The sequence below is a fragment of the Vulpes vulpes genome, chromosome 10 (genome assembly GCF_048418805.1).
Source record: "Vulpes vulpes isolate BD-2025 chromosome 10, VulVul3, whole genome shotgun sequence".
NCBI classification, from domain to species: Eukaryota; Metazoa; Chordata; class Mammalia; order Carnivora; family Canidae; genus Vulpes; species Vulpes vulpes.
The window spans coordinates 47,487,981-47,504,778 of NC_132789.1; the positions used below are offsets into that span (position 1 = coordinate 47,487,981).

The 16,798-nt window shown below is 39.7% G+C and overlaps 1 protein-coding gene across 23 annotated transcripts in view; it reads right to left on the reverse strand.

Moving 5' to 3' along the window:
* Nucleotides 1-16,798, reverse strand: part of OSBPL9 (oxysterol binding protein like 9) — a 165,388-nt gene that overhangs the window by 109,200 nt on the left and 39,390 nt on the right. For 5 of the 23 annotated variants that reach the window (XM_025991844.2, XM_025991843.2, XM_025991841.2 and 2 more), the window contains exon 3: nt 1,017-1,095. The exons of 5 other annotated variants lie outside the window; for them this stretch is intronic. In XM_025991844.2, the coding sequence (XP_025847629.1) occupies nt 1,017-1,095 (79 nt within the window). Of the gene's footprint in view, nt 1-714; nt 1,096-11,090; nt 11,237-11,998; nt 12,087-16,798 lie in introns of those variants that run through there. 13 more of the 23 variants (XM_072723986.1, XM_025991845.2, XM_072724000.1 and 10 more) reach the window with 9 other exon arrangements.

Here is a 16,798-nt window from a genome sequence, read left to right on the forward strand (position 1 = left end):
ATACTACCCTAGAAATGGAAGGACAATAGCTGCCTCAAATCTCATGTAACATACCTGGTCACTGTTAGACTTCATAACCAAGACATTTTTAAGCTATCAACTTACTTAATATTTATTTACACTGGTATACCTAGCATCTATCTCAGTGCATTGTCACTTGCAGTTCAGAGAAACTGCTAACATCTCCAAAGCGTCTCATTTCTAAGTTTCTTTGACTGCTTTAAACATCAAATAGAGGTTACTCTGGATAGGCAAAATAACAAAAACATTAGTAACAAAGCAAATAAACACTCCTAATAGATGAGAGGTACATTAGGACAGCATCATAAAAATTGGCTTTTATTTGCTGGTTTAGAGTTTTCAAAGCAAGATGAAATGAGAATAATCATACAGTACCTTACCCTTTCTACCGGTGAACCATAGCATGCAATGCTGAAACATAGCAGTGGCAGATGGCACTGGTGTTATTAACTATAAAAAGGATAATAGCAGAGAAATGATGGCTGGCAGACAAGACACAGAAATGCAGATGAAATGAATGTAAACTTGCAGTTCTTGAAGCAAAGCAAAACCTTTAAGCCAAAGGTTGCCACTAGCTTCAATTTAATTTACATTTTTAGTTTTACACCGACAAACACTGCAACCTTCACAATCAGTCTTTAGACTCTTCATGCAGAGGCAGAACCATACTCCTTGATAAAGAAGATCAGCAACCTTCTGTAAACACAAGCCAGCAGCAGCAGCAGCCCATTACTCTCTCCCCTTCACTGATTTTTATCCTTTAAATTTTTAATCTCCAATTGCAGCCAGATCCACAGTCGTCTCAAATAGATCTGTATCCACTGCAGATACAAATCCCTGCCTAACCTGCAGTACCACTTCATCCAGAACGTTCCTGTGCACTCATTCATGCAGGATCAGTTGCAAAACCATTCAAGTCATCCAGCAAACACCCAAAAGAGGAGGAAAGAAGCATTTGGGACTGTGAAGAGAAAGAATCTCTTCGTTTAGCTCACCCTGGAAATGGAAGGTTTTCTGATCAACAGTTATTGTGAAGGTGCTGTCGTCCTCATCGTCTATACCAATCACAGCTCCCTGTGAAACAAAGAGCAAAATCCCAATAAGGCAAACAATGACATCAGCAATATTCACTACTGCTACAGCCCATGCTGTATGCTCAAAGCACCGAGGATACTGGCAGTAGGCTAGACACAGAAAAGAGGAATCTGAGACCCCACTTTTGCTTAGGGAGGAAGAATTAAAGGAGAGGGGATGATAGGGCACTGTAGTATACTCTGCATGGCTACCTTTTATCCTTACATGAGAGGCATGGTTGCAGTGGAAGGGGGAAGGGACAAACATAGAAGCTGACTCTATAATCTGTGTTCAAGAGTCAACCACTGAGTCTTTCTGAGCTTTGGACTACTCTCTAAAATGGAGAGCCAGAAACCTCCACGGCACCCAGTTGTTCTGAAGCCAAAGAACACAGATCCTGTTCATCAGGCTGCTTCTGTGTTACACTTGTTAGTGCAGAAATGTTGTGACACTTGCTTCAAAACATTGTCCCAATCACTTTTTCCAGATGTGTTTCCATAACCACTTGTACATGACTTTGCAACTGCACTTCCCACTTTCTGCTGTGATTATCTGTTTATATGTTTGCCTCCTCCTGTTGAACTGCCACAAGATCTTTGAAGCCAAGATTATATATTTATTTTGATACATGATCTTCAGGTACACACCCAGTATGTGTTTTTTAAATAAAAGCATGAACAACTCTCCAAAAGATGGGGGAGAAGAGGAATGCATTTATAAGTTGTTTGTTTGAAGAAGGTAGATAGGTTGGGTTTTAAACTTTTAGTTTTTTGTATTCAACTACAAGCAGCCCATTAAGACAACAGGAATTAAAAGATAGGAAGCTATGCAAAACAGGGAGTGTATTGGTCAGTGTCCTTAAGAAGTAAGTATCTAAAGAATTTCAGAGACAAAAGCTAGAGAACATTGAAATAGGTAAAATGCCCCAGGATGGTGACAAAAGCAGCAGCTTGCCAGGACCTTGAAAATGGGGGTTGAGGAGCAGCCCAGGTGGCTCAGAGGTTTATAGCTGCCTTCAGCCCAGGGTGTGATCCTGGGGTCCTGGGATCCCTGCATGGAGCCTGCTTCTCCCTCTGCCTGTGTCTCTGCCTCTCTCTCTCTCTCTCTCTCTCTCTCTCTCTGTCACTCATGAATAGATAATAAAATCTTAAAAAAAAAAATGGGGGTTGAAAAAAATAAAAAAGGGTCAAAATACTCAATCCCATGAATAAAGGCTACTCCTATCCCAAGAGGATTAGGTAAGAGAGCCAAACATTTATTAATCTCTTCTCAGAGGCTGTCTGGATAAACCTCAATTCTATCCAAATCCCATCTACTTGAATTATTTTAGTTATTCCTTAGTTTCAGATTGGGTTGGGATTTTTATCCCCATTTTCAGTAAGTAAAGTGTCTTCTGAAAGTATGACTGACCCAAGGTCACCAATTAATGTCAGAACCAGAACCACTAGCATGGTACCTACTTATTCCATGACCATGAATATAAACACACCTCAGTGGACAAGTATGTGTGCGAGTGCATCATTCTGGTTAACTTATTTTGTGTTTAACTGAGTTAATTTCTAGTTTATGATGTGTTAAATATTTGCTAAGTTACAACTGAATACAAAAATATGCACTAGATACAGCTCTGGAATATATAACAGTCCCTGCCCTCAAGGTACTTATATTGCAGAGGAGGAGATAAAACATGCATAGAGGTGAGAATAATACAAAGCAAAAAGTGATCTCCACATGGATGAACTTTGAAAACATTATGCTAAGTGAAAGACGCTAGTCACAAAGGACCATATAATTCCATTTATATGAAATGTCCAATAGAGGTAAATTCATAGAGATTCACAATACATTAATGGTTGCCTAGGGCTGGGGGGAGGGGAAGAGGTGGGGTAAAAGAGGGAGTGACTTCTAATGGGTATAGGTTTCTTTATGAGAACATTCTAAACTTCTAGGAAAGGTTGTACAACTCTGTGAACATACTAAAAACACGGAATTGTTTACTTTAAATGGGTGTATTGCATAGGATGTGAATTATATCTTTTTTTAAAAAAGATTTTATTGGGCAGCCCAGGTGGCTCAGCAGTTTATTGCTGCCTTCAGCCCAGGTTGTAATCCTGGAGACCAGGGATCAAGTCCCATGTCAGGCTCCCTGCATGGAGCCTGCTTCTCCCCTCTGCCTGTGTTTCTGCCTCTCTCTCTCTCTCTGTCTGTCTCTGTCTCTCATGAATAAATAAGTAAAATCTTATAAATAAATAAATAAATAAATAAATAAATAAGATTTATTTATTTGTTCATTAGAGACCCAGAGAGAGAGAGAGAAAGAGGCAGAGACATAGGCAGAGGGAGAAGCAGACTCCATGCAGGGAGCCCGACGTGGGACTCGATCCCGGGACTCCAGGATCATGCCCTGGGCCGAAGGCAGGCACCAAACTGCTGAGCCACCCAGGGATTCCCGGACATGAATTATATCTTAACAAAGCTGTTATAAATCACCCCAATCCCAAATGTCTTCTTTCTTTTGGGTCCCTTGATATGAATTTACTAGTTACTTAGTCAACTCAGATGGAAACCTGTAGGTTCTACACGTGTTCTCCTTCATTCCATCACAAGTTGTACTCATTCCACCTCTGAAATATAATCTCAAATATACCAACTCTTCTCCATCCCATGAACTGCCAATGCCCTAATTCAGGCTCTCATCACTACATGTTTAAGAGGCAATCTGTCTCCCATCAGTCTGGCTACCATTTCAGTCCTGTCTTTGCTACTGCCACAGTAATATTTCTGAAGCACAGACTCTCATAGGAGATAAAAATGTTTAAAAACCCTCCTTGGGTCTCCAAGAACTAATAGAAAAAGTCAACATTTCTTCATAATGCCATTCAAGACTATTCAAAATCTGGCACAACCAACCTTTCCATTGTCATCAACCAGCCCCTTGCTCCTTAACACACAGAGGGCCCTGTATGTACTCATCCCAACATTTCTTCCACATTCTAGGGGAAAAAACCAAACACACCAAGTAAGTACACTTCTTTCATGTTCTTCCTCAAGCTCAATTCCCAACCATTTGTTAAACAAAAGCAAAACTCCCTATCTCCCCCTAGCTACCACCTCCTTTCTCACTGCTTTCACAGGGGAGCTTTTGGGAATTGGCTGCACCTTAACCTTTCACCCACTCCTGCAATCTTGCTTCTTTCCCACCACTATACCAAACTACATTCTCACAGGTCTCCAATGACCACTTTAGCACTCTCCAGTTTTGTCATATACCACCAGTCTAAAACACTGTTGCTGCTGCTGACCACTTCTTTCTTCAGTGGCCCTTAACTACCTAAGCTGTGCTTCAGAATTATTTCTATCTACATACCTGTGACAACCTGAGAAAGTGTTCTTTTCTCATCCATTACACTTTCCCCTCCTGTCCAAAAAAAATGCTTTTTTGAAGACTGGAAGCTAGCTAACAATCTCCCAGTCCTATTAGGTCTTGCCATTACCCTGAACATTCACCTGCATCTATACCCACTCTTGCTTCCTTTCCACTTGTCATATGAAAAAAGGATTCCATCCCCTATCATAGTTCCTTAGGTCTCTTACTCTACCAATTGTCAACTTCTTTACTACTGGTTCTCTCATAACAGCACTTACGTGTTTTCAAATTTTTTACCCTGTTTAAACAACAATTATTTTCAGTTACACATCTTCATTTAGTAATTGGCCCACCTCTCTCATTCCCTTTCAGTCAAGATTGCCCAAGCCTCCTGCCTAAATTTTTTAACCTCCCAATCCTTGTCAGATATGTAACCCTATTAACGGCTCCTCTTTACCTTCAAATAAAGTGACCAAATGACCTGATTTGTCTGGGACATTTTGATTATTCCTGTTATCCTAGCATAATATTTAATAGAGTGTCCCCGATCAACTTTTATTCTTAAGAGTATCCTGGTTAGAGTTTATGGTCCCTCTGCCATAGTTTAGCCTTTAATGTTCTTGGTGATTTGCTCCATGCCTACTTCTCCTCTCTTATCAAATCCTACAGTTAGATAGCTTGAGGCTTACCAATTGTCCCAGGCTCTCTTCCACCAAACATCCATCGTCTCTCTTTATCTGAGTTTATTCCACTTATTTTTTACATTTGATAAAGCAAAACTCCCTTTGCTAATCCACGTATAAAATAATATCCTACTATTAAAGTTCTTTACTATACTAATCCATCAAAATACCAAAGTTTTATTTCCACCATGCTTTTATAACCCACTGTATCAACATAACAAACATGTATTTCTTTCAGTGACTTTTCATGATTTTTCCTCTGAAGATATAAGATGATCAATCTTTCAGGTGATCAGTACTTGGGCTAACCAAGATTGCTGCTGCAGGGTCACACTATCCAAGTTCCAGATAGAAAGTAACTGGAGTTGGAGTCTAGTGCAATCCGATGAATTTCCTGACTTTCCCTCTTGTTCTTTCCTCTATATACACAAACATACTTCAGACATGAGTCACAGTTGTGGTACCAAACACAGAAAGTTTTGCTCTCAGAGCTTAGTGGAAAAAAAAAAACCCCACAAAACAGAGTTCTGGCTATTTTAGGGCCAACCTCCCTTTGTAAGAAGAGAAAACTGGGTTGGTAAACTGGCTCCAAAGATAATAAATAAAAAAGAAACGATGACTCCTCTGGGACACAGATTGCTCACACAACTCCTAAAAGCAATATAGACAGTGCTGAGAATACACAGCACAGCTACTCCCACTGTAAACCCAAAACTACATACCTTTGTCTCCCTGCTAAAATATTAAAATCTCTTACATTCATATAATACATTTAAATATGACCTTGGAGGGAAGACTAGGTGGCTCAGTGGTTGAGCACCTTAAGCTCAGGGTGTGATTCCAGGGTCCAGGGATCAAGTCCCACATTGGGCTCCACTCGAGGAGCATGCTTCTCTGTCCCTCTCTCTGTGTCTCTCGTGAATATATAAACAACATCTTTAAAAATAAATAAACAAATAAATACTATCTTGGAGATTTAGAACAAGTATTACTCTTTAGAAATTAGAAAACTAAGGCTCAGAGAGGTTTAAAAAAAAAAAAAAGGAAATAAAGAAAAGAAAAATTGCCCGGCATCCCACAACCAAAAGACAGAAGAACTAAGGTCTTGCAATTCCTGATCCAAAGCCCTTTCTTAACATAAGGGCACTATTATAATAAGCAGTATTCACTAATTACTTCAATACATTTATTAAATACCTATTCTGGGCCAGGAACACTAAAGCCAGGAAATATAAACAGTAATAAAATAGACCTCTACCCTGGAAGAGCACATCGTCTAGAGGGGAAAAAGAGAAGTCGACAAAACAGAAGGAAGCAGGAAAGCTTGAGGTGTAGCCTGCTCACCAAAGATGCTACTGCATGGAGGACGTACTTTAACATCATTCATTGATTAAGCAAGAATTTATTAAATTTTCTAGACATTGTTCTAGCTAATAGTAATAGAATAGTAATTTGGTTTTTTTCAATCAATATTGAGATTTGTTCATGTTGAATAAATAAGTAAATATATATATACTTTATACCTTTATATATGTATACATTCATACATACTTTCCATGTTGCAAATGTGTGTATATATACACACAATACATTTTGACAATATAGATGTACATTTTACCTGCTATATAGTACTCCATTATCTAAGTATACCACAATGTATCAGTTCTACTATGTAGAACATTTAGGTTACTTTTAATTTTTCCTATTCCAGTAATCTAGCAATAACTATCACTACACGTCTCCTGGTAACACTTCTGTAAGAAAATGTCAAGCACATGCTCTGCAATGGAATAGAGTTCTATTTTAATGTGGATTTGGGCATACCTTCAACTTTACTAAATACTGCACAATGGCTCTCCTCGGTGGTTGTACTGTTATATCCCAACTGACACTGTATGAAAATTCCAAAAAAAAGAAAAAAAAAAAAAAAAAGAAAAGAAAATTCCTATACCCCTAATCACTAGCCAACACTAGGTATAATCAGACTTTATAAATCCTTGGCAATCTGATAAAAATACTATCTTGCTGGAGTTTTAATTTGCATTTTCTGATATTAATAAGAACCTAGTCACATTTATTGCCATTCTTACTTCCTCTTACATGAACTGAATGTACATATCCTTCATACATTTTTTTGGGGGGGCATTCTTCTTTATTTGTATGTGTTGTTTGGGTTTTCTTATTGTCTTTTTTATACATTTGTAGGATTCCTTTATATATTCTGGATATTAATCCTTTGCCAGGTTTAAGCGTTGTGTTTATGTTCTCTCCGTGCATGGGTTGTCTTTCTTTTTGATTGTGGTGTCTTTTGGTTGTTGGTGGTGTTTATTTAAGAGTTTTCAAATGTGAATGTTATCAAATCTACCAAGGTTATCTTCTACCATGGTTTGTGCTTTAAAACATCCTATGCTGTTTTGGTATCATAAAGCATTCTTCTATACTGTCTTACAAGTATGAATTTTCACTTTATATCTTTAATACCTCTGGAATTTACTTTTGTGTATGAGATAGGAAGTAAACTTTATTTTTTCCATATAAGCAGCAAGTTGATCCAGCTTCATTTAGTGAGTGACAATGTCTGATTTGTAATGCTGTCATATTCTAAATTCCTATTCTCCTCTGTGCCATTGATCAATTTCTTTCCCCTTATACTAATACCATATCATTTTAATTACCACAGTTTCATAAAAAGTCTTAACATCTAGAATGGCAAGTCCCTCAACTCCTTATTCTTCAAATTTTTCTTGGCTCTTTACTATTTTAAGTGACTTTTAAAATCACCTTGTCAAGTTTCTTGATAAGTCTAATTGTGGTTTTTTACTAAATCACATGTTTATAGATTAATATATACGATAAGAGTCTATATATGAATGAGTTTAACAAGCAGGAACAGTACAGAGCTTTTCCAATGTTCAGATCTTCCTTTAGTCTTTTTTTTTTTTTTTTTTTTTTAAGATTTTATTTATTTAGGGCAGCCCCAGTGGCTCAGCGGTTTAGTGCCACCTGCGGCCTGGTGTGTGATCCTAGAGACCCAGGATCGAGATCCACATCGGGCTCCCTGCATGGAGCCTGCTTCTCCCTCTGCCTGTGTCTCTGCCTCACTCTCTCTCTCTCTCTGTTTCTCATAAATAAACAAAAATCTTTAAAAAAATATTTTATTAATTTTAAAATTAGCATCCCAGCATTCCCAGAATAAACTCCATTTGGTCCTAATACCTTTTGTTTATACACTACTGGGTATGGTCTGTTGTATTTTATTTAGGATTTTGACATCTCTATATTTTTTTAAGATTTTATTTATTTGAGAGAGTGAGCAAGCAGGACAGAGAGCACGAGCATGTGGAGAGGGGCAGAGGGAGAGGGAGAAAGTGGAGCAGATTCCCCTGCTGAGCAAGGAGCCTGATGTGGGGCTCAATCCAAGGACCCTGGGATCATGACCTGAGCCAAAGGCAGACGCCCAATTGACTGAGCCACCCAGGCACTCCTTGACATCTATATTAATAAAGAAAGGACTCTGCTCTAAAAATTCCCTGTCATTTTCTTATTACTTTATTACTACCTTTTTCTATTTTTTTAAATTTAATGCTTAGCTCATTAATTTTCAATCTGTTTTATATTAATATAAGATCATAAATGAAAGACTGCCTTAGATGCAGTTTTAACATGTGGCCCCTTCATTATTATTCAGGTTTAAAGAATTCATAATTTCCATTATGAATTCTACATTCACCAATGAATTATTTAGAGGTATGTGTATAAGGCAGTGAATGGCTACTATTTTGTTAAGAGATTTCTAACTTATTCCACTGTTGTCTAAGATGTTACCTATGTGATACTGCTTTTTTGTTACTCTTTTCCTGTAACAATTTAATTTTTTTTCTTAAAATCTATTAGGTCTCGTATTAATACTATTTCCAAGCTTTCATTTGGCTAGCATTTCATCACTTTCTTATTTTTAATTTATAATTATGAAATATTACACACATTCAGAAAAATACAACAAAATGATACCTATGTACCAATCACAGAGATTTAGGAAAAGTTTATATCACTTCTCGGCCTTTTGGCTAAGATCAAGTGTAAGGATAAGTTTATATCTTGCCTAAAAGAGGACATTTTCAGTGTCAAATTCACAAGAAGAGATGATGCTTACCAAAAAACCTACTGAATTCACAAAAAAGGCAGAAATCAATAGAGTGATTTTTCAGAGTGAAATGACAAAACAATAGATAGAAGTTCTTATGGGATGCAGATCTAAGGGGACAAAAGTGAAGACATTCTTTTTTTTTTTTAAAGTCTTTATTTTTCATGTAATCTCTACACCCAGCATGGGGTTTGAACTCACAACCTCAAAATCAAAAGTTACACTCTCTACCAACTGAGCCAGCCAGGCACCTCCGAAAGTGAAGACATTCACTTATACATTCACCTAAAAATACTTTTTTGCATTCATTCTAAGATGGCAATAATTGTAAGATGAATCCTAAAGTCTGAGATGTTAACATTTGAAAAAATAATGTACAGTCAATGAAATAAGGCACTAGCAGAAAAAGTCAGTGCTAAAACTATTAATAATCCATCATGATACGCTGCTGACCTCTCTTGTGATGGACTAAAAGAAAAGGGAACAGATGACGTATCAGTCAGGTAATCAGTCAATTCTGATGACCAGCACAACTGGTAAATGGAGTATTCAGTTTCATTACACTGGGTAAAAATTGTTACTTGAAGTCACATATAGATTAACAGGTTTCAAAAACTCACAATACATTTAACATAAAAATTTTCAGTATAATTTACCTTACTTTGGTGATTCTGAAGGCCCTGCAGAATTCTTCTGCATCTGAGATTCATTTTATTAATTACAACAGCAACTACCATTCATTAAGAACCTAAGTTCCCAAACACTGTGTTGGAGTACTTTTTAATATGTCAATTAATTTGATATCCATAATTCTATGAGTAAATTATATGATGCCTGTTCCAGAAAATAGGACTCAGAGCTGAATACAGGAGTTGTCTGAACACACAAAGCTAGTAAATAGCAGAATCTAGACTTGAATTCCATTTCGTATATGGCTTGTTCTTTGTATCACATACTACCTTTTTTATATTGCTATTTCTCCCTTTTGCAGATTTTCCGTATAAATGGCAATATTTTGCTTTTGGCTAGCATGTGTGTATGGGAGGGGGTACAGGGGGCTGGAATCAGACCCCCAGGTCTCAATCAACATTTTACATCTTTTACTAGGCAAGGGCACCCCCTAGTGGCATTCACTTTGCCACCAATATAGTCAAAGACCGTAAAAGATGAGAAGGAAATGGTTTTTGTTCTGCTTTCCTCCGCTGGTTTCACACTATCTTGTAGCAAGCTAGAGTGTCTGTTTTAACTCTTATAAATCAAAAATAATAGAAGCCTGGTAACGCTAAGGATTAAACAAGAGTTTTGGAATGAGACAGACACAAATTTAATACCAGATTCAATATTTTTTGACCTTGTTAAGTTACTAAAAGTAGCTTGAATCTGTCTCCTCATAATACCATTTTACCTGACAGGGTTATCATGGAAATACATATGAAAATCATCCAGCACAGTGCTTGATCCAAAGAGCTTAATAACTCAATAACTACTGGTTCCTTTCCCTATTCTCCTTTTATGTAGCCTAAAACCATACGTGTTCTCTGCTTTGTTTTTGTTGTTTGTGACAGTGGATGGGAACTTACTATCGAGTAGAGAAAACAGAAAAAATAACATATAATACCATGCAATAAATATTTTCATGGATATAAGTGGCAAGTGTTATGAAAACATAGAGGAGGATCAGGTCTATTAGAAGGATATGTATCCGGAATGCTACACAGAAGGAGGAACATTTGAAAAGTCTCTAAAAGATGGGCTCACCAGATAAGGGCACAGAATTTCTGACATAAGAAAAGAAACATACCAGGATATCAGAAGCACTGAGGACTGAAGAAACACAGTGAGGGAACACAAAGTATAGTGCAGCTGGAACACAGTCTGGGGTGGATGAAGAAGTGGGGAGACTTCTGTGGCCCAAGTCCATGGTAGTTCATTAAGCTCACTCAGAATCTAGGTGATAAATGCATTATCTATCATCACCATTATCAACCACAGCAGTTCTCAATTATTAGATACGTATTATGTGCCAAACCGTGTATATAATTGCTAAGCCTCACAACAACCCTGCAATATCTTCACAGAGGTCAAGAAAATTGCCCAGTGGGGCCGCGGAACCGCCAGACGGACCGCCGGGCCTGCGCGCCGGCCGAGGGACGGGGGACGGGGACCCGGTGACCGCGCTGTGAGAGCAGGTGCAAGTAGGGCCCCGCGGCTGCCAGGCCAAGCCAGAGCAGGCGTCCTGGTGGCTCAGGGACAGGAGCAGATGTGGAGGCTTCCAAGAAATGGGCCGCGGGCCGCAACAGGCAGCGATCAATGAGCAAGAACACGGCGGCCGGGCGGGGCATCGGGGGTGAGGAGGGGTGCACGGGGCGGAGGGGCGCGCGGGCCCGGGCCTGGCGGCGGGCAAGGCAGGCAAAGCAGGCAAGGCGGCCGCGGGGCCCGCAGGGCGAGCGCTGACCCAGAAGGACCTGGCGACCAAGGCAACGAGAAGCCGCGGCTCATCGCGGACCGAGGGTGGACGGGCCATGCCTAAGAACCAGGGCCGGCGGCCTCAGGCCGCGGGGAAGGTTCGGGAAGAGGGCTGGGAAGGGGCCAAGGGGGGAACCGCACACCAAGCCCGCGGAGCAGCGCGCTCCGCCCAACGTCGCCCAGCTGGTTGCCCCGCCCCCGGCACCGCGGGTCTCCGACGCGGAGCCCCCTTACCCCCCTTACCCATAGCTGCTGTCAAACAAACAAAACCTCGCCAAGGATTGCTTCTCCTGAAATAGTTACCACCCCCCATCTCCAGCGTCTGCGCAGTGGGGGTGGTCCCCCGGGGACCTCTGAGTGGGACCACCTCAGGCTGGCGGGGGTGATGACGACAGAAGACCCCTCTCCAGTCTGGCTTTTAAATTCTTTTTTTTTTAATTTTTATTTATTTATGATAGTCACAGAGAGAGAGAGAGAGAGGCAGAGACACAGGCAGAAGGAGAAGCAGGCTCCATGCACCGGGAGCCCAATGTGGGACTCGATCCCGGGTCTCCAGGATCGCGCCCTGGGCCAAAGGCAGGCGCCAAACCGCTGCACCGCTGCACCACCCAGGGATCCCTCCAGTCTGGCTTTTAGACAAGCCAATAAACGTTTGTTGCCCTTAAAATAAAATAAAATAAATTAAAAAACTGCCCAACGGCACAGAGTCATAGGGGTAAAGCTGAGTGAGATTTAACCCCAGGTCTCTGATTCCTTCTACTACACCAGTGTTCCCAAACTTGGCTGCACAACAAAACCCCAAAACAAAATCTACTTTAAAAAAACAGGTCCTAGGGCAGCCTGGGTGGCTCAGTGGTTTAGCACTGCCTTCAGCACAGACCATGATCTTGGAGCCTCAGGATCGAGTCCCACATCGGGTTCCCTGCATGGAGCCTGCTTCTCCCTCTGCCTGTGTGTCTGCCTCTTTCTCTCTCTCTCTCTCTCTCTCTATCTCGCATGAACAAATAAAATCTTAAAAAAAAAAAACAAAAAAAAAAAAAAAACAGGTTCTAGACCCTATTCTGAAACAGTGTTATCTAGAGAACAGGACCTGGGAACCTAATTGTAAACAAACTCTCCAAATGATTCATAAATAGGAAGCCAAATGGCAAGTCCAGCTTTTTGAAAATACCAAAAGACTCTTAAAACACACACACACAAAATTAATTAACAGCTTCCATCTAAGTGCCAGGTGCCCAATCCTCACAAAATTCTGCAAGGATATTATAATCCCCACTTTAAAGAGAAAACTCAAACTCAAGAAGCTTACAGATAACTTCCCTCTTCCAGTCAACAAGGGCAAAAATAATATTCAAACACCAGTATGTCTGGTTCTTCTCTGTCATGCTGCATGGTAAGCAAAAAAAAAAAAAAAAAAAGGCCCTAAATAACCCCTGCCCCTATATAATCTCCTCCTATTTCCATGTGGGTGGAAACCTAATGAGTATGATGAGCCATCTCTGAAGTGATTTATTATAGAATAAGTTATCATTGGAATGATTCCGGCTAAAGGGAGATTATCTGGTGGGTGTAACCTAATCACCTGAGGCCTTTTAAAAGCAGAGTTTTCTGCAGCTGGTAGCAAAATGGGAGTTAGAGTCAAAGCACTAGAAGGATTCAATGCTCCTGCTCTGCTGCCTTGAAGATGGAAGGGGTCACATGAGAAAGAATATGTGCAGCTTTTAGAAGTTGAGAGAACCAACTGAGAGCTACCAAGAAAACAGCAACCTCAGTCCTACAATCACAGGACTGAATTCTGCCAATGACCTTGAAAACAGGTTCTCCCTTAGATTCTTCCTCAGAGCCTCCAGATAAGTGCCCAGCCCTCCTCAATACCTTGATTTCAGCTTTCGGAGATCTTAAGCAGAGAATGCTTTTGAAATGTCTGGTCTACAGAACTATGAGTTAGTAAATAGGTAAAGATGGTTTTTTGTTTTAGTTTGTTTTTTTGTTTTTTGTTTTTTTCTTTTAGGTAGAGGCTTTATAATTATGGTAAAATACAAAATTTACCATTTAAACATTTTTTAAGTGTTCAATTTAGTGGCATTAAGTACATTCATGCTGTTGTGCAACCATCACAAATCTCCATCTCCAGAACTTTTTAATCTTCCCAAACTAAAACTATATACTCACTAAACACTAATTCCCCAATCTCCCTTCCAACTCCTGGTACTCTAGGTACCTCATAAAAGTAGAATCATATAGTATTTATCTTTTTTTGGTTGGCTTATTTCATTAAGCATAATGTCATCAAGGTTCATCTATGTTGTACCATGCATCAGAATTTACTTCCTTTTTAAGACTAAGTAATATTCCATTGTGTGTATATAGCTCACTTTGCTTATCCATTCATCCACTGAATGAATACTGAGTTGCTTCTATTTCCAGGCTATTGTGAGTAATGCTGCTATGAACATCAGTTGTACAAATACCTATTTGAGTCTGCTTTCAATTTTTTTTGGATATATATAAACCAGTGTTGTTTTAAGTCAGTTCCTTTTTTTTTTTTTTTAAGATTTTTTAAATTTATTCCTGAGAGACACACAGAGAGAGAGAGAGGCAGAGACATAGGCAGAGGGAGAAGTAAGCTCAATGCAGGGAGCCTGACGTGGGACTCTATCCCGGGTGTCCAGGATCAGGCCCTGGGCTGAAGGCCTCGCTAAACTGCTGAGCCATCCAGGATGCCATTAAGTCAGTTCCTTATCTTGAAAGCTGGGTAAGTAAAAGGAAATAATTAAGCATTTATCCTGTTTATTTGATCTACAGCACTAGATAACCAAATTCATGAAGAAAACTAATTCCTTATAATTATTTCTGATAAAAATTAGAACAAAATGATGAAATATCATAATTTTGCAACTCCCAAATAAGTTGTTCCATCTAGGAACTGAGCATCAGTAGCTGCTAGTATCAGTAAGGAGCAAAAGCCAAACATTATATACTTTTTGATAAAAGAACACACCACCACCTATAGCCTTACCAAAGGGATCAAACTTGAGTCTGATCTAGTCTCTCCATCCAGTTGCTAATTTGCAGGAAAAGCAGAAGGCAAAGGAGTACGCAGGATTATAGCTGTGTGCAATCAGTGAGTTCCACAGTATGGAAAACTCCTATAGGTCAAAGTGTCTAGATTCTTCAATAGATAAATTGCAAATAAGAGGTAAAAGTTGAAAAGAAGAGCAAGACAAAAGTATAGAATTTAGGAATGTAAATCCAAGAAGTGATTACTATAATAAAAATAGGGAGGGGCCTGTTTTATATAAGAAACAGGAAGGGGCCTGTAATTAAATGATGCATAGAAAGAGGCTTCCAGAGTAGTTGCCAAAATTCTTTCCTAACCTGGGTGGTATTCAGAAGGGTTAATAATTAAGTTATATTTAAAAGAAAAAAAAAATAGTACATTAAGTGTAACAATGAGACAGTGGCCCAAACCCAGACTGAATCCAACTAAAGAGCTGTCTCACAGCACAGCTCTGCCAAAGTTTCACGACTTAGCTATCACAAGCCAAGAAAGCAGTTAATACTAGACAGAGTGGAGACTAAGGTCAATAACAAATGCTTAGAAAAGCAATAAAACCAAGATGACAAAAGAGAAACCAATGGAAAGAAAAAAAACAGTAAATAGTATTAGTTGAATTTTTAAAAATCTTTATGCTATCATATACATCATCTGCTCAAAACAAGCTTGTCTCATTTCCAACCTGCAAATTTACCATACTTATTTTCCTATCTCAGCATGAGAATTTTTCCATTAGATTTTGTTTCTGGGTTCCAATTCAAGATGTCAACATAGGAAGATCCTTTTTTTTTTAAGATTTTAATTTTTTATTTTTTTTAAAGATTTTATTTATTTTTTAAAAATATTTTATTTATTTATTCATAGAGACACAGAGAGAGGCAGAGACACAGGCAGAGGGAGAAGCAGGCTCCATGCAGAGAGCCTGACATGGGCCTAGATCCAGGGTCTCCAGGATCATGCCCTGGGCTGCAGGCGGCGCTAAACCGCTGCGCCACAGGGGTTGCCCAACATAGGAAGATCCTGAACTCATCTCCTCCCATACACATACTAAATCTACAGTTACACATAGAATAATTTCCTTTAAAAAAAAAAAAAAAAAAACAAAACCCTGGGCAGCCCGGGGTGGCTCGGTGCCGCCTTCAGCCCAGGACCTGATCCTGGAGACCCGGAATCGAGTCCCACGTCAGGCTCTCTGCATGGAGCCTGCTTCTCCCTCTGCCTGTGTCTCTGCCTCTCTCTGTGTCTCTCATAAATAAATAAATAAAATCTTAAAAAAAAAAAAAACCTCAAAGGCTGGTTGAGTGACAACAACACATCTAGTAAACAAAAAGAAAACCACATCAATGTGGGTAGGAGAGGCTGGAATACGATTTTACCATAAACCATACTCTAGGTACTGCATCCTACAACCTAGAGAGAACTCAAAATCCAGAGCTTTTCCTTGGGGAGCAAAGGGTTCAAACCTCACATTGGGCATCCCAACTTTTAAGACATACACTGGAGATGAAACAATTTTGAAAATCAACTAGGCTTGCATCTGGAAACCCACAAGACTCCAGTGAGCTAGGAAACTGCTCTTAAAGGGCTCAGACTCACCCACCCAAAGGCCCAGCTAACGGGCAGCTGATCACACTGAATTAAAAGTTAAGGGGCAGCCTGGGTGGCTCAGCGGTTTAGTGCTGCCTTCAGCCCAGGGCCTGATCCTAGAGACCCAGGATCAAGTCCCACATCAGGCTCCCTGCATGGAGCCTGCTTCTCCCTCTGCCTGTGTCTCTGCCTCTCTCTCTCTCTCTCTCTCTGTCTCTCATGAATAAATTAAAAAATAAAATAGAATCTTAAAAAAAAAAAAAGTTATTGACATGAAAGCATCAGCCAAACAGGCAGGCATCTAATACATCCATCTAGGAGCCTCCTGAAACACTCACCAGGATAGAAACTGGTGGATGCCATTTTCACATTCTCCCTTTGCTATGCTCCAGACCACC